This window comes from Pelophylax lessonae, assembly GCF_965119305.1.
Source record: "Pelophylax lessonae genome assembly, chromosome: 2".
Lineage (NCBI taxonomy): Eukaryota > Metazoa > Chordata > Amphibia > Anura > Ranidae > Pelophylax > Pelophylax lessonae.
Genome location: NC_138769.1, coordinates 100,184,935 through 100,208,007, shown reverse-complemented (window position 1 = coordinate 100,208,007; position 23,073 = coordinate 100,184,935). Strand labels below are relative to the sequence as shown.

Below are 23,073 nucleotides of genomic sequence, written 5' to 3'. Positions count from 1 at the left end.
GTTGGGATTTGAACCAACAACCCTCTTGCTGCTAGGTGAAAGTGCTAACCACTACACCACTGTGCCGCCTATGATTATGATGTATTGATGAAAACTGTATTAAAACCCAAAAGCATACATTTTTTTTTATATTGCAGCTTACCAATTTTTCGATGTGATGGGTGCATTAGTTTTTTTTGTTGAAAATGAACCTTACTTTTGTGAGGTGCTGGACAGCTCTACATGCTTCATCTTTATCCCGGGTGACATACAAGTGTTCGCCTGATGTGGAAACACAGGTCTTTACCACCAGCGCTGGAAAATCTGTGCTTGATTATAAGAACAAATTATAAGTACTCATTTACTAATGTACAGTACATATCATCTAAGTCAAAGATATGTCCATACGGTAAGTGAGAGTCCAAAATCACCTGGGAAATCTCTGGCCAACATAATGCACTACTGACCTTTATGTTAGAGGATAAAGAACCATGGGCAAAGAACAGAAACCCAAGACAACAAATCAGTGGCTTTCTAACACAGTTCTGCCTGCTCTCAAATGACGTAACTTGCCTAATTGCTATAAGGAAGGGATCTCCAAACGTTCTAACCAAAGGGCCAGTTTACTGTCCTTCACACTTTAGAGGGGCCCGACTGTGGCTATTGCGAGTAAAACATTTCCTGGCATCAGTGGGAGTAAACAATGTCCCATCTTTGGGGTCAGTGGAAGGGTTTAGCGTCACATTGTTGGTGTCTATCGGAGGAATTTTACCCCATTGTTGGTGTCACTGGGATGAATTGAGCCCCATTGTTGGTGTCAGTGGGAGGAATTGTGCCCCACTGTTGGTGTCAGTGGGAGGAATTTTGCCCCATTGTTGGTGTCAGTCAGAAGAATTGTGCCCCATTGTTGGTGTCAGTGGGAGAAATTTTGCCCCATTGTTGGTGTCAGTGGGAGGAATTATGCCCCATTGTTGGTGTCAATGGGAGGAATTTTGCCCCATTGTTGGTGTCAGTGGGAGGAATTTTGCCCCATTGTTGGTGTCAGTCAGAAGAATTGTGCCCCATTGTTGGTGTCAGTGGGAGGAATTGTGCCCCACTATTGGTGTCAATGGGAGGAATTTTGCCCCATTGTTGGTGTCAGTCGGAAGAATTGTGCCCCATTGTTGGTGTCAGTGGGAGGAATTGTGCCCTATCTAGGTGTCATTGGGAGGAATTGCGTCCCTTCGTTGGTGTTGGTGGGGGAAATGATGCCCCATTGTTGGTGTCTATGAATTAAATAATGCCCCAAGGGACAGATTAAACCAAGCAAAGGGCGGCATCTGGTCCCTGGGCCACTGTTTGCGGACCACTGCTACAGGTGAATTATATACCATGAGCCTATTAAAGATATAATATACTGTATATATATTATATTATAGTAGATGTCAAGAAGCTGACGTACTGTACCTATCTGCTTCTTTTAGCTCTGATGGCAAGTTCTCTACATCAGTATTCTCAATTTTTCCCACCTGTCACAGCAAATAAAATGTATCTAAAGCCAAAACATAATTTCTACATTTTGAATAGAGTATAGAAGGATTGGACCATTTGTCAAGTTTTTTTTTTTTTTAAGTCTGTGTAACCACTGGTGAGATTATTATTTCTCTATTTTCCCTGATGATTATCATCACCAAAACGAGAAATCAATGGGACAATCAATTCTTTTTAGCTGTCACCAGAAAAGGAGGTAGGGAGAAATCCCCAAATGAAAGATTTTATTTCATTTAAGAAAGATTTATCCTGACTTGTCATGCTACACTCACTTGAGAAGCCAGTGTATGCAGCTTAAACTGGACTCTCCGTCTGCAGCAAAAATTCACCCTGGTTCTCCTGCCTAGAGCCCAGCTTCACTCCTCACACTGAATCAGCGCCGAGCCCCTCCCCTCCATCCACTACTTATCGCCGGCCGGGTGAGTTGTACTGGGCGGCGGGCTTGGGGCCCCAAGCAATTGCTTGGTTTGCCTGCCTTGTTGCGACGGGCCTGTGCCTAGAGCTCAGCTTCACTCCTCTTGGGCAACACCTCTTGCAAGGTAATGCAAGCCTCAGGCCCCAGCCTTGGGGCTACCTTTTTCAATCACGTGTCCTCCCCAATCAGCAAGCCTGTGAGGTTAGGAACTAGCATACACACTCACAAGGCAGAGCCTGGGAGGCAAGAGAGCTTTGAGAACCCTCTCACAGCATGCACTACTGGCAATAAACCTCCTCATAGTTAGCTAGGGGGATATAAATATGCATAAGTCTGTTTTTTTCGGATCCTTTTACACTTCTAAAATGCCAATCTCACAATGTGTGTGATACCCAATAGGGAGACTTCTGCGCTCAAGTAGATGTCAGCTTAAACAATATTGACTGCAGCTACTTGAAAGACAGGTAACATTAAAATAATACTTGATCGTGGAAATGGACAAACCATATACAAATATTAGTAGTGCAAAAAATTGCCAATCTTGAATTATCATAAATCAGGCATAAAGGATCAAACAACCCCAGTGGAAATATTAAAAATTATAAAAAATATATTAAAAATCCACTGAAAGTCCCACAGTCCTTCAGCCAAAAGTGCAGGATAAATGATGTGTACTCCAGCAGGAATCCCAATATCAGTGAAATGTAGAAGGGATCACCTCAATCTCCACCACCAAGTTCCGGGGATAGTGTAGAAATGGCAACTCACCAGAAGGCCATGCTTACCCACTCTCGTGAATAAGCAGGGATCACGTTAACATATATATGGTCCAGTATAGGATCCACTTCCTGGTTCACCATTCATCCACCGATACTCCAATACATGTGGGAGAACAAATAAAGCCTCCACTAGTGCAATATTGTAAAGACCGTTTTATTCATAAAAACCATAAATATTTGCACTCACTTGGTATAGATGAAAGAAAAACACATCACAAACACATCGGTGAGGTAGACAGCCGTTGCCGCCAAGTCTTGACTCCACGCCAAGGCAGGGAACTCCAGAAGTCTCCATCACCGCAATTGCAGTTGCAGGGTACGTCGTCTGGCCACTTCCGACTTCAACTGTGGGCATCTAGAGCCCAGCTTCACTCCTCTTGGGCAACACCTCTTGCAAGGTAATGCAAGCCTCAGGCCCCAGCCTTGGGCCTACCTTTTTCAATCACGTGTCCTCCCCAATCAGCGAGCCTGGGAGTTTAGGAACTAGCATACACACTCACAAGGCAGAGCCTGGGAGGCAAGAGAGCTTTGAGAACCCTCTCACAGCACGCACTACTGGCAATAAACCTCCTCATAGTTAGCTAGGGGGATATAAATATGCATAACTCTGTTTTTTTCGGATCCTTTTACACTTCTGCCAGGGACAATCCCCAAGCATGCAGAAGAAAACAAGAACCAGAGCTTGGGGAAAGACCAACAGAAAGCAGAATTGTCAGATCAGGCCAAGGCCTAGCAGTACTAAATTTAAAATAGAGACTCGATTGCGTATGGCAGGGTCCCTACCAGATTATTTCTTACAGTATGAAAACTAAAAGCAAAAATGTTTGGGTTTTAAGCTGGATTTTTGACTTTTAAAACTATTACTCTTAAAAAGAAATATGGAGAATGCAACCAGTTTTAATGGACTTACTAGGTGATGAAATGACAAGCTTCATGAGGGTTGGTGAAAGACTTCCATCTAGCTGTTGGGATTCCATATTGTTGCATGAAGCACTTGGCGTTACTCTTGTTGGCCTGTAGCAGAGCTGCCTTTGCAGTGGGACCAAAACACTTCACTCCAGAGGCTGATAAATCATCCACAAGTCCTTCAGAATGAAAGCAAGGAACAAAGGTTCTGAAAGAGTCATCTTACACCCAACACATCCAAATATTACAATATTATAAATTGGATCTCTACCCAAGAGCTATGACGGGAGGGGAGCAAGAGTGTAACGCTCTGGCGTTTGTTTTAGTGAACTGGATTTGCAGCTGCAGAATTTCCACTCAGTAGTCCTGTAGAGATGTGTTGAATCACCATATCCAACTCTCCAGACTCATCATTGTGGCCCAGCCTGTCTCAGCATGCACATATACAGACACTCAGATAAGATGTTCCTGGAGTGATAGTTTGTATGCGATAGTATAGAGGTGATGTGCTGAAAGGACAGGCGTGAGTAGTGATAGCAATGATAGGCACTCAAGTAGTAATGTTCAGGAGTGTTAGCAGATGGTGATAGATAGTATGCAGGTAGGTTAGCAATCATGTACAAGTAACAGGTGGTAGGGGACAGCAGATGAATGTACAGGAGATGCTAACTTAGTGCAAGGGTATAGATGGTAGTAGACTCAAGAGCTAGCAATCTATGTAACAGTGCAGATGATAGAAATAGTAATGCATAGATAGCAACAGTCTTTAGTATGCAAGAGTAGATAGTATAAGTTGATAGGAAGGAATCCCCTGCGGGGTACTTATCACTAGTTGGTTTAGAGAGGTGAGGGGTCCAGTAATGAGATAAGGATCCGGTAGCGAGATACAGGATCAGTAGCGAGATATAGGATCAAGTAGCGAGATACAGGATCAGTAGCGAGATACAGGATCAAGTAGCGAGATACGGGATCAAGTAGCGAGACTAGGATATAGTTGGTAGTAGACTCAAGAGCTAGCAATCTATGTAACAGTGCAGATGATAGAAATAGTAATGCATAGATAGCAACAGTCTTTAGTATGCAAGAGTAGATAGTGTAAGTTGATAGGAAGGAATCCCCTGCGGGGTACTTATCACTAGTTGGTTTAGAGAGGTGAGGGGTCCGGTAGTGAACTAAGGATCAGGTAGCGAGATACAGGATCAGTAGCGAGATACAGGATCAAGTAGCGAGATACAGGATCAAGTAGCGAGACTCCGGTCTATCCAGATATTGGGGAAATAGCTGGAGGCTTCGGCAGCGTCAGACAAGGCTGTATAACAGGCGGTTTGCACGAACGCCTTGTGAGTGAAAGCCGGCGATTGAAATAGCCGCTCAGAGCCGCGCCTAGTGATGACGTCATGAGAGTTAAAGGGACAGGTAGCTATATGCGTTCCACCTACCTGAATGGTGGAACGCAATGCGGAAATAAGAGGCTGGAAGGGTACCGAAGGTACCAGGATCTTACAAAGAGAAAACAAAAGTGTTAAACTCTTGCCCTTCTTATGCTGCCAAAAATATTTTCCAGTGTTGTCACATGGGGATAAAGAGAGTCTCAACCCTGTATAACAACATTTTTTCAACCTTTTCAACACAGAGACCCATAAAATAACTTTCTGGTCTTAGGGAACCTCTCCTATATCTACAACTCATGATACATTAGTGTGATGGTCAGTGGGAAGAATGTTCCTAACACGTACTCAAGGAACCCCTAGAAACCTCTGGAGGAACCCAAGGGTTCCATGGATTGCTGGCTGAGAAACCCTGCCATTTAAACTCTGACACGAGGTAACAAAGGACTGTATCTTAGCACCCTGTGGCTTAATGGAGCTGTGGAGGAGTGTAAGGGTGGGTGCTACTATATTGCTTGTTGCACACCCTAGAAAAAGTGAAGCCAGACTTTGAAAGACACCTCTGCTTTTCCTCTGAGCTGTTAACTTTTGAAATTTGCATATTAGTAACAGCCCTGTTTGGGTTGCATATGCTGGATGTTTTGGGGGAAATAGAGGATTTGAAACCGCTAAGAAAGAAACTTATGGTGATATATCAATGTTTGAATGTACAGTGCCTTGCGAAAGTATTCGGCCCCCTTGAACTTTGCGACCTTTTGCCACATTTCAGGCTTCAAACTTAAAGATATAAAACTGTATTTTTTTGTGAAGAATCAACAACAAGTGGGACGCAATCATGAAGTGGAACGAAATTTATTGGATATTTCAAACTTTGTTAACAAATAAAAAACTGAAAAATTGGGCGTGCAAAATTATTCAGCCCCTTTACTTTCAGTGCAGCAAACTCTCTCCAGAAGTTCAGTGAGGATCTCTGAATGATCCTATGTTGACCTAAATGACTAATGATGATAAATAGAATCCACCTGTGTGTAATCAAGTCTCCGTATAAATGCACCTGCACTGTGATAGTCTCAGAGGTCCGTTTAAAGTGCAGAGAGCATCATGAAGAACAAGGAACACACCAGACAGGTCCGAGATACTGTTGTGGAGAAGTTTAAAGCTGGATTTGGATACAAAAAGATTTCCCAAGCTTTAAACATCCCAAGGAGCACTGTGCAAGCGAAAATATTGAAATGGAAGGAGTATCAGACCACTGCAAATCTACGTAGACCTGGCCGTCCCTCTAAACTTTCAGCTCATACAAGGAGAAGACTGATCAGAGATGCAGCCAAGAGGCCCATGATCACTCTGAGTGAACTGCAGAGATCTACAGCTGAGGTGGGAGACTCTGTCCATAGGACAACAATCAGTCGTATACTGCACAAATCTGGCCTTTATGGAAGAGTGGCAAGAAGAAAGCCATTTCTTAAAGATATCCATAAAAAGTGTCGTTTAAAGTTTGCCACAAGCCACCTGGGAGACACACCAAACATGAGGAAGAAGGTGCTCTGGTCAGATGAAACCAAAATCGAACTTTTTGGCAACAATGCAAAACGTTATGTTTGGGGTAAAAGCAACACAGCTCATCACCCTGAACACACCATCCCCACTGTCAAACATGGTGGTGGCAGCATCATGGTTTGGGCCTGCTTTTCTTCAGCAGGGACAGGGAAGATGGTTAAAATTGATGGGAAGATGGATGGAGCCAAATACAGGACCATTCTGGAAGAAAACCTGATGGAGTCTGCAAAAGACCTGAGACTTGGACGGAGATTTGTCTTCCAACAAAACAATGATCCGAAACATAAAGCAAAATCTACAATGGAATGGTTCACAAATAAACATATCCAGGTGTTAGAATGGCCAAGTCAAAGTCCAGACCTGAATCCAATCGAGAATCTGTGGAAAGAACTGAAAACTGCTGTTCACAAACGCTCTCCATCCAACCTCACTGAGCTCGAGCTGTTTTGCAAGGAGGAATGGGCAAAAATTTCAGTCTCTCGATGTGCAAAACTGATAGAGACATACCCCAAGCGACTTACAGCTGTAATCGCAGCAAAAGGTGGCGCTACAAAGTATTAACTTAAGGGGGCTGAATAATTTTGCACGCCCAATTTTTCAGTTTTTTATTTGTTAAAATAGTTTGAAATATCCAATAAATTTTGTTCCACTTCATGATTGTGTCCCACTTGTTGTTGATTCTTCACAAAAAATTACAGTTTTATATCTTTATGTTTGAAGCCTGCAATGTGGCAAAAGGTCGCAAAGTTCAAGGGGGCCGAATACTTTCGCAAGGCACTGTAAATAGGTGTAATGTATGGGGAATGTAAAGGTTCACCATAAATTAAATGTACAGTATCATAAAAGATTGATAAAACCGTTATCAGAAAAAATGGAAAACATAGCTCTTACCGGCAGTGAGAAGGGGAATGGGGCTGATCACTACGAGGCTAATATTGTGGTCCTTGCAGAATTGCTTCAACAGTGGCCCGTTACTTGTTAGCACCTCTTCGGAGAGTGGACAGAACAATGTGCAGAAAACATAAATTATTATGATAATATTATAAATAATCCAGATCACTGTATTCAGTATAGCAGCAATGAGAGGGAAAGAAATAAATTTAAAGGAAATAAGGGAAATTAAAACAAAAGGAAAAGGAAATAAAAAAAGGAACTAGGAAAAGGTAAATAAAAAAAAGATAGGTGAGGAGAACAGAGAAGAGGAGAACCAAACCTAAAGGAAATAAAAAAAAGGAACAGGGAATAAAAACTAAAACGAAAATGGTAGGTAAGAAGAACAGGGGAGAGAGGGGAACAGAGATGAGGGGAGGAGAGGCGCACAGAGAAGAGGATAGATGAGGAGAGCAGAGAAGAGGGGAGGAGAGAAGAGCAAAGGAGAGGACAGGACACGAGAGGAAAGGAAAGGGAAAGGAGAGGGGAGAGTAGAGCCCCCCAAAAATGAGAAAAGGAAGTCAGGAGGAAATCCAAACAAAAGGCATAGAAAATAGGGGAAGGAAAGCAAGAAAGGAAATTATAAGAAAAAAACAAAGGAGAAAGGGAACTTTTAACCACTTGCCGACCAGTCACTGGGACTGTACTGCGGCAAAGTGGCTCGATTCCGTCCAGCGACATAGACCTACGTCGCTGGACTCCTCCCCTTGTGGGCGGCATTCGCGCGCCGCCGGAGGCTCGTTCCCGCTGTTTTCAGTCACAGCGGGAGTCGGGCCAGGGGAGGAGCGGCGGCGATCGCCGCCGCTCTTCCCCGATCGTCGGGGAATCGAGTCTGGAGATCCGCCCGCTTGTAAAAACAGAGCGGGCGGATCTCCTAAGTGACAAACAGTGACAGATTGCAGGGTTCAGCATAGCTGAACATGCGATCTGTCCCTGTGTCACTCAGTCACCTCCCCCCACACAAGTTAGTAAGCACCAGGCATACATAAACCCCTCCCTCTCCAATAAAATTAACCCCTTTCCTGCCAGTGTCATTATTACAGTAACAGTGCATATTTATAGCACTGATTACTGTAGAAATGTCACTGGTACCCCCAAAAGTGTCAAAAATGTCAGTCAAGGGTCCGATCTGTCCACCGCAATGTCGCAGTCCCGCAAAAAAAAAAAAAAAAATCGCAGATTGCCGCCATTACTCGTTAAAAAAAAAACCACCAAAAATGACAGAAATCTTTCCCTTAGTTAGTAAACGCAATAACTTTTGCGCAAACCAATCAAAATACGCTTTTTGTGATTTTTTTTACCAAGCATAGGTAGCAGAAAACAAATTGGCCAAAAATTTAAAAAAATTTTGATTTTTACATTTTTTGGGGGGGAATTTCATATAAATAATGTGAAAATTATTATTTTTTCAAAATTTACACTCTTTTTTTGTTTATAGCACAAAAAGTAAAAATCGCACAGGTGATGAAATACCACTAAAAGAAAGCTCTATTTGTGGGAAAAAAAGGACGTAAATTTCGTTTGGGTACGGCGTCGCACGACCGCGTAATTGTCAGTTAAAGTCGCACAGTGCCGAATCGCAAAAAGTTGCCTGGACGTAAGACAGCAAAATCCTCCGGTGGTAAAGTGGTTAAAGGAAATAAGGAAAAGAAAAATAAAAGCAAAGGGGAGGTGAAAAGAAAGCCAAAGCAAAAACAAAAGGCAAAGGTGAACGAAAACACAAAGAAGGAGAAAAAAAAGGGAATATGGAAAAAAGAAGGCTAAGGGTCAAATATTATGGGCCAATTTAAGTATATAAATTATCCTCAGTGGTTGGAAATCCTTTAAGCAAGCATTCTGTAATAATATTGCCAGATTTGCATCCAAATCAGAATTCTCTCTTACCTGTCTTACATACTTTACCCTTGTCTGGTGTACTATCTTTTCCAGGAGCAAAGAGAACCTGTTTTATATGGGGGGACTGTGCAAGACTCCAGCATAGGCTCTCCTCACAGGGACTGCTTCCAATCACCAGGACTCGGTCAGTCATATTGCTGGATAGGAGAAATCACATCTTATGTCATATGTGCTGTGATTCCTGATGTCACATTTTAAGGCGTTTCACCATACAATTTTTTTTGTTAAATAAAATAAAATAAAAAGATAGATAGATAGATAGATAGATAGATAGATAGATAGATAGATAGATAGATAGATAGATAGATAGATAGATAGATAGATAGATAGATAGATAGATAGAATTACTTACGTTCAGTTTGGATTTACCAGTCTAGGTCTCTGAGTAAGTCCCCTGTATGTCAGTGTAAATGATTTGGAAGAATTGTCCTTTATCTGCTGCTCTGGTATTGGCTCATAGAATAGGTCAGCTCCTCCAGTTGTCTCATATGCTTTGCATGCCATAAATATGTAAATATATGATATTTATGGCTCTTTATGGAACCTTCTACAATACATTCTAGTTGGGTGTAATAATTTCCTTTTCTATTTTACAGTATCATTCCTGCACCTATGCTCTCAGAAAAAAAAAATGCATAGCTCCCAGCTGTCCTTGATTTTGAGGGAATTCTTTGATTTGGAACAAAGTCCCTCTGTCCCTCTTTCCTCGTCATTTGTCCCTCATTTGGTTCTGATCTATATAGTTGTATATAAAATGCACTGTTTATCATTAAAATAAACCTGTCATCCAATTTCAAAATTTCTGCATTTGCAGAAACCTGTCATCCAATTTCTAAGATTTTTCTCTAAAAAGCAAATTTTTGTTTTTATACATTTTTATTAATATCAGATTTAGTGCATTATTGCGATTTTAGTCTCTCGTTTTGTAGAGCTTATTCTCGCTCCATCTGCAGTGGAGTGACTGTCGGTTGTGCGATTCGCAGACAATTGTGGTCTGTTTATATAGAATACTTACCTATGGTTTATGCTATACCTGGAGAAAAAGTAATCTTGCTTTCATTTTGTTTTATTTTTGCTTTCATTATTGAGCTAAATATCACATTGCATATATTGTTTGAAGTTAGTATTTTATGTAGAGTTATCTTTTTGTGTCACTTCCTGTTTGATCATTTATTGTGAATACATGTCTTGTGAATAAATATTTTATATATATTCCATACTGTAGACTGTTTTCACTAAGATTGGTATATGCTTTTAAAAATAAATTAATCAATTAAAAAGAACTTGTTACATATTAATTTGTGGAAATAAGTTAAGATTCTCCTACCTCACAGATCTTTGCTTATTGACATAAATAGACACTGTTATATTCATAGCAGTATAAATATTCTGACAATCGTGTGATTCAGCTAAGTTGAATCACTGATCTCTCTCTGCCTCTGTTCAATCCACCCCCAAAACAGTTAGAAAGCACATATAGGGAACCAGTGGCGGCTGGTGCTCGGTAATTTGGGGGGGGCGGCACCAGACCAATGCACCACCCCACCCCGACGGACTGACCGTCAGTCCGTCGGTCGGCAGGCAGGCAACACATTCCCCCCAACCCCCCCCGAGCGGCCTACCTCCTGTCCAAGCTGGGGATGGCTGAGCCGCTGTGCTTCTCCAGCTGTGTGTCTTCTGCCTCTTCCTGGCCAATTGGGAAAGGGGTCTCACAACCCTCTTCCTGATTGGCTGGGAGGAGAGTCAGTGTGACAATAGCAAATATTTATTTGCTATTGCCATACAACTGGGTGGGCTCAGGGCGCAGTGCTCTTCATCCTTACATTATATAGGAGTTTTTACAATAGTATTTTTGACACCTGGTGGTGTCACTTCTATTTATCTAGTTTCACATATCCAAGGCATGAAAAAAATATAACATATGTATTGCAACAATAAAGACAGCTCACCAACCCACCCGCCCTGCACACACCCCAACTTGTGCGGGCTCGAAAATTCCCAACCCAACCACTCATCCAGGAGGGATGAGAAATCCCCCTGAGGGGGAAAAAAAGGAAAAAAGGTCCAGTACAGCAGGAAAATTGCAATGGAATAGAAAAAAACAGGAGAGTTCAGGGGCCTCAGAAAAAAACAGGTCCTACCACCTGACGCGGTGGCAGAAGGGTGGTTGGCAGGTGCGCCTAACATAGGCAATCTTGGAGAGCAAAACTTTGCTGGGTAGCATGGAATGCGAGTAGGACACAGCATGAGTAAAAAGGGGAGAAGGGAAGGGAACAAAGGGGGAAGGGGGGGAAGTAAACCAAGTAAAAAGGGGGCAAAGTAAACTGGGCGCCCCGTCGGCCTGCAAGGGGTAGTAGAGAAATGCAAATACTACCGGCAAGGTGGACATTAGAGGAAGCAGGCCTCCCTGCGGGGGGAGCCAGGACAGCAACCATGAACAACAACCAGCATGATGGATGTCTGCAGAGGCAATCCATAGGGAAGGAATGTCATCATGAGCGGAAAGGCAAAGTAAGAGTAGTCTCTCGGGCGCAACATTCCAGAGAGGTAGAGGTCGGATCCTACAGGGTGCAAGTAGGTAGTTTCCAGGGGGGGGGGGCATGAGGCACGCTCAACCCCGTGCCTCAAGGTTTTCCAGCCAGGTAATGGCAGCCTCGGGGTCATCAAAAAAGTGCACTCTATCTTCACCTTCCACATGAAGGCGGGCAGGATACAGCATGGTGTACTCAATATGTTTAACACGGAGTCTGCGTTTAGCCTCGAGGAAGGTTTTGCGCTTCTTCTGGACTTCTGCCAAAAAATCAGGGAAGATTGCAAGTCTCCCATTGCCAAAGGGGATGTTGCCTTTTTCTCTAGTGAGCCTGAGGACGGTGTCCCTGTCCCTGAGGTTAAGGAGCTTGGCAATAAAAGTGCAGGGGGGTGCTCCTTGAGGCGGTGGTCTGCCAGAAAGGCAGTTTGCCCTCTCCACCACAAAAGTGGGGGAGAAAGCCTCACGGCCATATGTATCAATTAGCAGTTGTTCCAGAAAGTCTGATGGATGAGAACCCTCAGCACCCTCAGGCAGGCCTATCAGTCTGATATTGCATCTCCTCAGCCTATTCTCCATATCATCTTGCTTCAATAGGAACTGCGTGACTTGTAGCTGGAGATTGTCTGATATATGCTGTAGGGGGGCAGGGAGTCTTCAACACCACTTATCCTATGCTCTGCCTCTGTGACCCTCTCCCTCAGCTTCTGGAGGTCATGGCGGACCAAGAATATATCAATCTTCACCTCCTCTATCTTGGTGGTAAGGGTAGCCTGGCACTGTGAAATGGCCTCAAGGACCCGTGCTGTCTCGGCTCCCCCCGAGCTTACCTCCACTCCCGCCGCTGCGCCTTCCTGGGCCTGAGGCTCCTTCTCCAGACGGCGGAATTTATCCAATTTGGGGGTCGTATCTGCCGATTTCTTGGGCGGCGACATGCTGCGGGGTGTCCAGGGACTGTCCGAAGGCACAGGGGAGGCAGTGCAGGATAGTAAGATGCAGGATTATAGGGTACAGGATAAACGGCCGGCAGATCTCCTCTCACTCGCGTCCTACCACATGCCGCTCCAGGCCACGCCCCTATTTATCTAGTTTCCCATGGAGATTGCACGTGTACATATCCTGGTAGGTGCCGGGGTTTTGCACGGATCCCTCCACCGCAGTGCCCGGTTTAGACTATTCCAGTGGACCGGTTCTGGCATTATCGCATGATATTGCAATTTTATGTAAGTAGATAGAATGGATTATTTTTGTCCTTCTTATGTTGGTTTAATTTTCTTTTGATGTCAAAGTTATTGTTTACATTTGTACCTACATCTATTTATAGATACAATGCTACCTCTGCTCCTGAGGAAGTGGTCTTGTACCATGAAATGCGTAGAGATTTCTAAGACGCAGCTGTTCTTCCTTTTACAATGTTTTATATTTTATTATCTTTTGTCATCATGAATTACTGTATTATATGTATTATGAATATGTATGGCTGTATTTTATGTATATATATGAAATGTCCTTTATCCATGTACATATATGAATTATTATGTTTATGCATGTGTATGTAACTGTCAGTGGCGGCCGGTCGATAGGGGGCGCAGGGGCGCCACCCCCCCCCCCCCAATCATAAAAAAAAAAATAATAATCTTCAAAGAAAAAAAAAAAAAAAAAAATTACTATTTAGTCCACTATGGGGCGCCGGACTTATTGCTGGCTATGGGGGGGGGGGGTTTGGCATCCCACGTGGACCCAGGCAGAGGTGTCGATTGACAGCCATTCTGGGTGTCACCGGGGCGCAAGCAATACGCCCCAACACTCCCCACTAGTCCTGTTCTGGCTTATGATTGGTCCAGACTCCAGCCTGGACCAATCATGATTCAGGACATCCCTGCTGACGTCGTTGGGGCGGTGCCGGTGCGTGCGTCAGTCACTCACCGTCACCGCTCCGCTGGTTCCCGCCGCCGCAGAACGAAGAGGAGTCTCCAGGAGAGGAGCAGCCGCTCACCTTCCCGCCGGTTCCCGCCGCCTTCAGAAGAACGAAGAGGACTCGACGACGAGTAGAGGAGCAGCGCTCACCTTCCCGCTGATTCCCACCGCCATCAGCCGTCAGAATGAAAAGGACTCGAGGAGAGGAGCAGCGCGCCGTGGATGTCTCGCAGGCAGTGTGAGTATGGAGTGACTTTCACGGTCGAGTCAGCGAGCCAGCCCAGGAGAGCAGATAAGTGATTGAAGCCGCTGCAGCAATGCCATGACGTGTGACATGATCTGTGACATGACCTGTGCCATGACCTGTGACATGACCTGTGACATGACCTGTGACATGCCTGTGCCATGACCTGTGACATGACCTGTGACATGCCTGTGCCATGACCTGTGACATGCCCTTACCATGACCTGTGCCATGCCCTTACCATGACCTGTGACATGCCTGTGCCATTACCTGTGACATGGCCTGTGACATGACCTGTGCCGTGCCTGTACCATGACCTGTGACATACCTGTGCCATGACCTGTGACATGCCTGTACCATGACCTGTGACATGACCTGTGACATGCCTGTACCATGACCTGTACCATGACCTATGCCATGACCTGTACCATGACCTGTGACATGACCTGTGACATGACCTGTGACATGCCTGTACCATGACCTGTGACATGACCTGTGACATGCCTGTGCCATGACCTGTGACATGCCTGTACCATGACCTGTGCCATGACCTGTGACATGACCTGTACCATAAAAGAAATAAAATATGTAGCGCTAAAATATTATGAACAAAGTCCATAAATAAAGTCCATTTCCACCAGTGATATTGCACGGCACCAATTTGCAGTAAAGTGAAAGGAATCCACCACCAAAAGGAGTGTTCAAAACACGCTTACCAGATAGTTATATGCATTGGGCCTTGAACTATCATAGAACTGCAACACACTCGGTGACGAATTGGACCGGACCTCTTCACAAAGATGAATCCCAGAATTGATACCTTGACAGTATACCTTAAGGGAGCCACTCAAAAGAAGGAAATAAAACCCCTCATAGTGCAGTAATTTCCATAAACTTTATTGGATGTAAAGCAAAGATATATAGCACTCACATTTGAGAAGGGTATAGTGTGCGAATCACACGCCGACCTGCGTGGTTCCAAATCGGTTAGCAAGGTAGCAGCCAATGTCCTCTATTGCATGTAGGCGTCCAGCAAGGGCGGCCCGACGCGGCGTTTCGTCACATATGACTGACGTCTTCAGGGGCCCCACGCAGGTCGGCGTGTGATTCGCACACTATACCCTTCTCAAATGTGAGTGCTATATATCTTTGCTTTACATCCAATAAAGTTTATGGAAATTACTGCACTATGAGGGGTTTTATTTCCTTCTTTTGAGTGGCTCCCTTAAGGTATACTGTCAAGGTATCAATTCTGGGATTCATCTTTGTGAAGAGGTCCGGTCCAATTTGTCACCGAGTGTGTTGCAGTTCTATGATAGTTCAAGGCCCAATGCATATAACTATCTGGTAAGCGTGTTTTGAACACTCCTTTTGGTGGTGGATTCCTTTCACTTTACTGCAAATTGGTGCCATGCAATATCACTGGTGGAAATGGACTTTATTTATGGACTTTGTTCATAATATTTTAGCGCTACATATTTTATTTCTTTTTTGTTATATACATATGCTCAGTGTATGATTTGAGTGTAGCTGCTTTGTTAATTATTTTATTGTGCGTTCAATCGCCTACCTTTTAAGTTTTTTAGCGCAGCTATACCCATATTTTATGACCTGTACCATGACCTGTGACATGACCTGTGACATGACCTGTGACATGCCTGTACCATGACCTGTGACATGCCTGTGCCATGACCTGTGACATAAACTGTGACATGCCTGTGCCATGACCTGTACCATGACCTGTACCATGACCTGTGACATGACCTGTGACATGCCTGTACCATGACCCGTGACATGACCTGTGACATGACCTGTGACATACATGTGCCATGACCTGTGACATGACCTGTACCATGACCTGTGACATGACCTGTGACATACCTGTGACATGCCTGTACCATGACCTGTGCCATGACCTGTGACATAACCTGTGACATGCCTGTGCCATGACCTGTGACATGACCTGTGACATGCCTGTACCATGACCTGTGCCATGACCTGTGACATGACCTGTGACATGCCTGTGACATGACCTGTGACATGCCTGTGCCATGACCTGTGACATGACCTGTGACATGCCTGTGCCATGACCTGTGCCATGACCTGTGTCATGCCTGTACCATGACCTGTGCCATGACCTGTGCCATGCCTGTGACATGCCTGTGCCATGACCTGTGACATGCCTGTGACATGACCTGTGACATGCCTGTGCCATGACCTGTGACATGACCTATGACATGCCAATGCCATCACCTGTAACATGACCTGTGACATGCCTGTGCCATGCCCTTACCATGACCTGTGCCATGCCCTTACCATCACCTGTGCCATGACCTGTGACATACCTGTGCCATGACCTGTGACATGCCTGTACCATGACCTGTGCCATGACCTGTGACATGCCTTTGCCATGACCTGTGACATGCCTGTACCATGACCTGTGACATGCCTGTGCCATGACCTGTGACATGCCTGTGCCATGCCCTTACCATGACCTGTGCCATGCCCTTACCATGACCTGTGCCATGCACTTACCATGACCTGTGACATGCCTGTACCATGACCTGTGCCATGCCTGTGTCATGACCTGTGCCATGACCTGTGACATGCCCTTACCATGACCTGTGACATGCCTATACCATCATCTGTGACATGCCTGTACCATGACCTGTGCCATTCCCTTACTATGACCTGCCTGTACCATGACCTGTGCCATGCCTATACATCATCTGTGCCATGCCTGTACCATCACCTGTGCCAAGACCTGTGCCATGCCTATACCATCACCTGCACCATGACCTGTGACATGCCTGTACCATCACCTGTGCCATGCCTATATCATCATCTGTGCCATGCCTGTGCCATGCCTGTACCATCACCTGTGCCATGCCTATACCATGACCCGTGCCATGCCTATACCATCTCCTGTACCATCACCTGTGCCATGCCTATACCATCACCTGTGCCATGCCTGTACCATGACCTCAAAGTCACGCAATTTTTTTACTGCATTTTTTGCCGCAAAGCAATACCTATTACATTTTTCTTTTTGTGCCCCCCAGAAATTTTGAGCACCAGCCGCCACTGGTAACTGTTATTACTTATGCTAGTATTTAATAAATATGGATTCACTCCCCCCCCCCCCCTCCTCCCAACATCTTGGACCTCACTTGGTTTGGAGGCACATCACTAGCAAGGCTCCCCTGGGTGATCGAGGCTGACATCCCACTCCCAAGCGCCACACCATCCAGGCTCCACAGTTGGATAGTCGTTATCCTCCCGCTCCTGGGTCCCCCTTGTTCTGAGGTAATTTTTGACTGCTACATCATCCGACTGCTGTTCCATTTGACTGTTGCACCATGGGCACACTGCCGGTGTCGTGTCGAGGAATGCCCTCCGTCGGATAATGCCCGGGTCGGACTGCGCATGCTCCGTAAGTGACGTCACCCTGTCAGAACAGCTGATCGGCTGGGGTTGGCGCGTGCGCAATCCGTCGGGGGCACAATCCGACGAGAGACAGAGCGGGGAAGAATCTAATTTCAGATTCTGACTCGCTCTGTAGCGCGTGCGCAGTCCGTTGGGGGCATTTCTCGACGAGAGACAGAGCGGGGAAGAATCTAATGTCAGATTCTAACTCGCTCTGTACGATGATTACACATATGAAGATTCTAACTCGCTATATGTAACTATATATATATATATAAATATATATATATATACTATATATATAGTTATATATAGTTATATACAGTGGGTACGGAAAGTATTCAGACCCCCTTAAATTTTTCACTCTTTGTTATATTGCAGCCATTTGCTAAAATCATTTAGGTTCATTCTTCTTCCTCATGAATGTACACATAGCACCCCATACTGACAGAAAAACACAGAATTGCTGACATTGTTGCAGATTTATTAAAAAAGAAAAACTGAAATATCACATGGTCCTAAGTATTCAGACCCTTTGCTCAGTATTTAGTAGAAGCCTCCTTTTGATCTAATACAGCCAGGAGTCTTTTTGGGAAAGATGCAACAAGTCTTTCACACCTGGATTTGGGGATCCTCTGCCATTCCTCCTTGCAGATCCTCTCCAGTTCTGTCAGGTTGGATGGTAAACGTTGGTGGACGGCCATTTTTAGGTCTCTCCAGAGATGCTCAATTGGGTTTAAGTCAGGGCTCTGGCTGGGCCATTCAAGAACAGTCACGGAGTTGTTGTGAAGCCACTCCTTCATTATTTTAGCTGTGTGCTTAGGGTCATTGTCTTGTTGGAAGGTAAACCTTCGGCCCAGTCTGAGGTCCAGAGCACTCTGGAGAAGGTTTTTGTCCAGGATATCCCTGTACTTGGCCGCATTCATCTTTCCCTCGATTGCAACCAGTCGTCCTGTCCCTGCAGCTGAAAAACACCCCCACAGCATGATGCTGCCACCACCATGCTTCACTGTTGGGACTGTATTGGATAGGTGATGAGCAGTGCCTGGTTTTCTCCACACATTCCGCTTAGAATTAAGGCCAAAAAGTTCTATTTTGGTCTCATCAGACCAGAGAATCTTATTTCTCACCATCTTGGAGTCCTTCAGGTGTTTTTTAGCAAACTCCATGCGGGCTTTCATGTGTCTTACACTGAGGAGAGGCTTCCGTCGGGCCACTCTGCCATAAAGCCCCGACTGGTGGAGGGCTGCAGTGATGGTTGACTTTCTACAACGTTCTCCCATCTCCTGACTGCATCTCTGGAGCTCAGCCACAGTGATCTTTGGGTTCTTCTTTACCTCTCTCACCAAGGCTCTTCTCCCCCGATAGCTCAGTTTGGCTGGACGGCCAGCTCTAGGAAGGGTTCTGGTCGTCCCAAACGTCTTCCATTTGAGGATTATGGAGGCCACTGTGCTCTTAGAAACCTTAAGTGCAGCATAAATCTTTTTGTAACCTTGGCCAGATCTGTGCCTTGCCACAATTCTGTCTCTGAGCTCTTCAGGCAGTTCCTTTGACCTCATGATTCTCATTTGCTCTGACATGCATTGTGATCTGGAAGGGCTTATATAGACAGGTGTGTGGCTTTCCTAATCAAGTCCAATCAGTATAATCAGACACAGCTGGACTCAAATGAAGGTGTAGAACCATCTCAAGGATGATCAGAAGAAATGGAAAGCACCTGAGTTAAATATATGAGTGTCACAGCAAAGGGTCTGAATACTTAGGACCATGTGATATTTCAGTTTTTCTTTTTTAATAAATCTGCAACAATGTCAACAATTCTGTGTTTTTCTGTCAGTATGGGGTGCTATGTGTACATTCATGAGGAAGAAGAATGAACTTAAATGATTTTAGCAAATGGCTGCAATATAACAAAGAGTGAAAAATTTAAGGGGGTCTGAATACTTTCCGTACCCACTGTATATATATATATATATATATATATATATATACTATATATAGTATATATATATATATATATATAGTATATTATATTATATATATTATAGTCGTATAGTATATTATATAGTATATTATAGTATATATATATATATACACTATACTATATATATACTATACTATATATACTATACTATATATACTATATATAGTATATTATATTATATATATTATAGTAGTATAGTATATTATATAGTATATTATAGTATATATATATATAGTATAGTATATTTATATATATATAGTATATATATATATATATATATATATATATATATATATATATATATATATATATATATATACTATATATAGTATGTATATATATATATATATATATATATATATACTATACTATATATATAGTATATATATATATATATATATACTATATATATATAGTTACTATATATATATATAGCTATATATAACTCATATGGCATACATTAAAGGGGCACTCTGAAATACTATGATCAGTACTCATATGGCACACATTAAAGGGGCACTCTGAAATACTACGATCAGTACTCATATGGGACACATTAAAGGGGCACTCTGAAATACTACGATCAGTACTCATATGGGACACATTAAAGGGGCACTCTGAAATACCCCCGTGGTTTGGGCTCTACATTTATAGTAGCTTGGCCTGCTATGTTAATCTAGTCTGGAAATTTGAGGGGCTACAGCTAGGACCCCAAATGAGTCCGGGGGGCATATTTGGCACAGAGGTAGGGGGGTCCTTCCTTTACCACCCCAAACATTTTGGGGTTTGTTAGCTCAAAATTTCCTGATCAACTTTTTCTAGGGCCCCTTAAGAGTATGTGGCCCCCGGGCCATACGGCACAGCAGGGAGTGCTGGATACCATAGGACTATTCTGCGGTGGTCAGCTAAAGTCTACCGGCAATGCAGGTCCCTGTGAAAATAAAGCATTGGCCCCTAACAAATGTATGTGCCAAATTCGGTGCCCCTGAGCACCGTGGTTCGGCTACCACAGGGCCCTACATTTAAGCTAGCCTGGCCCATTATGTTAATCTATGGTGCAGCCGCGATCGGGAATTTGAGGGGCCACAGATCGGGCCCCAAATTAGTCCAGAGGCCCAGAGGTAGGGAAGGTCTTCCTTTACCTCCTCTACATTTTTGAGGTCGCTAGCCTGAAGTTTTATGGTCAGCTTTTTAGGGGGCCCCTTGGGAGTGTGTGGCCCTTGGGCACTAATGCGGAGTGGGGATTGGTGAGTACTGCAGGAATCTCTGGACTCTTATCTATTTAACAATATTTGCAGAGCCTTTTCTCTGGAAAAAGTTGACCATTACATTTTGGGCTAGCGACTCCAAAATGCTTGGTAAAGGGAGCCCTCCCCTACCTCCGTGCAAAATATGACCCCCCAGACTAATTTGGGGCCCGAGCTATTTCCAGGGCCACTTGAGAGTTTGCGGCCCTTGGCCCGTACCATGCAGCGGGGAGTGCTGGATATCGCAGGAATCCCTGGACTCTTAGCTGGACTCTTAGCTATTCAGCAGTATCTGTATAGCGCTGCTCTGCAGTTCCTGTATTCCATAGTGGTTAGCCAAATCGACCCCTATGCAGGTCCCTGTAACAATTAAGCATTGGTCCTCGGCAGCGGGGACTCTGATGCAAGGGGCAGGTGGCTCCGGTGGCCGCCTGACACCCGCGATCATTCCCCGCTGAGAGAGAAGGACGGTCAGCTGTTGTAAACACAGCTGACCATTCTTCTTCATGGAATGATCATAGAGTTCCTGTGATCCTTCTATAGAGGATCACAGGTCTCTATGATCATTTCACAAGCCACGCCCCCCCACAGATAGAATCACTCCCCTAGGCTCACATTTAACCCCTTGATCACCCACAGGGTTAGCCCCTTCCCTGCCAGTGTCATTATGACAGTAACAGTGCATATTTTTAGCACTGATTACTGTAGTAATGTCACTGGTCCCCCAAAAGTGTCAAAAATGTCAGTTAGGGGTCTGATCTGTCTGCCGCAATGTCACAGTCCCGCTAAAAATTGCAGATCGCCGCCATTACTAGTAAAAAATTAAAAACCAATAAAAATAACTTTTGCGCAAACCAATCAAAATACACTTATTGCTAATTTTTTTTTAACAAAAATATGTAGCAGAAAACAAATTGACCTAAAATGTTAAAAAATTTTGATTGTTAAATTTTTTTTTTTGGGAATGTTATATAGCAGAATGTGAAAAATATTGTTTTTATTTCAGAATTGTCGCTCTTTTTTTGTTTATAGCGCAAGAAATAAAGATCTCAGAGGTGATCAGATACCACTAAAATAAAGCTCTATTTATGGGAAAAAAAGGACATCAATTGTATTTAGGTACAGCGTCGTAATACCGGGCAATTGTTAGTTAAAGTAACGCAGTGCTGAATCGCAAAAAATGGCCTGGTCATTAAGGGGGCAAATCCTTCGGTCCAGAAGTGGGTAATGTAGAACTAAAACCCAAACTTTTTTTTTTTAATTTTGGATACAGTAAGGGAGGGTTATATCCCATGTCAGTTTTTTGCCATTTGTTTCCCGATGAGGAGATTTCCCTTCACTTCCTGTCTCATAGCTAAAACAGGAAGTGAGAAACAAAATCCCTCCATAGTGAGGGGATGAACTAATGTCCCCACTGGAAGATTTCCCCATTCTTTTTTTTCTGGGGACAACCTAACATTTCGGACTTTGTTAACCACTTGCCGACCACTCACTGAGCTGGTACTGCGGCAAAGTGGCTCGTTATCGTCCAGCGTCATAGACCTACGTCGCTGGACAACGCCCCCTCTCGGTGGCGCATGCGCGCAGCGGGAGGCTTGCTCCCACTGTATTCAGACACAGCGGGAGTCGGGCCAGGGGAGGAGAGGCGGTGATCACCGCCGCTCTTCCCCAATCGTCGGGGATCGAGTGTGGAAATCCGCCCACTTGTGTAAACAAAGCGGGCGGATCTCCTCTGTGACAGACAGTCAAAGATTACAGGATTCAGCATAGCTGAACCTGCGATCTGTGTCTGTGTCACACAATCCCCTCCCCCCACACACGTCAGTAAGCATGAGGCATACATTTAACCCCTTGATCACCAATAAAGTTAACCCCTTCCCTGCCAGTGTCATTATTACAGTAACAGTGCATATTTATAGCACTGATTACTGTAGTAATGTCACTGGTACCCCTAAAAGTGTCAAAAATGTCAGTTAGGGGTCCGATCTGTCCACCGCAGTCCCGCAAAAAAAATCGCAGATCGCCGCCATTACTAGTAAAAAAAAATAAACAATAAAAATGACAAATCTTTCCCGTAGTTAGTATACACGATAACTTTTGTGCAAACCAATCAAAATACGCTTATTATGATTTTCTTTACCAAAAATTTATAGCAGAAAACAAATTGCCCTAAAATGTTAAAAAATTTAGATTTTAAAATTTTTTTTGGGGAATGTTATATATCAGAATGTAAAAAAAATTGTTTTTTTTTTCAAAATTGTCGCTCTTTTTTTCAAAAATTTAAAATCGCACAGGTGATCAAATACCCCCCAAAAGAAAGCTCTATTTGTGGGGAAAAAAAGGAC

General features: G+C 44.0%; 1 protein-coding gene across 1 annotated transcript in view; it reads right to left on the bottom strand.

Annotated features, from left to right (window-relative positions):
* LOC309545643 (trifunctional purine biosynthetic protein adenosine-3-like) overlaps positions 1 to 7,550 on the bottom strand; it is a 93,848-nt gene extending 86,298 nt beyond the window's left edge. Inside the window, exons 1-3 of the mRNA XM_082244904.1 lie at positions 7,449 to 7,550; positions 3,614 to 3,788; positions 197 to 308 (exon numbers count right to left, since the gene is read on the bottom strand). Coding sequence (XP_082101030.1) covers positions 197 to 308; positions 3,614 to 3,690 — 189 coding nt within the window. The 5' untranslated portion in view covers positions 3,691 to 3,788; positions 7,449 to 7,550. The remainder of the gene's footprint in view (positions 1 to 196; positions 309 to 3,613; positions 3,789 to 7,448) is intronic.
* Positions 7,551 to 23,073: the final 15,523 nt, after the last annotated feature.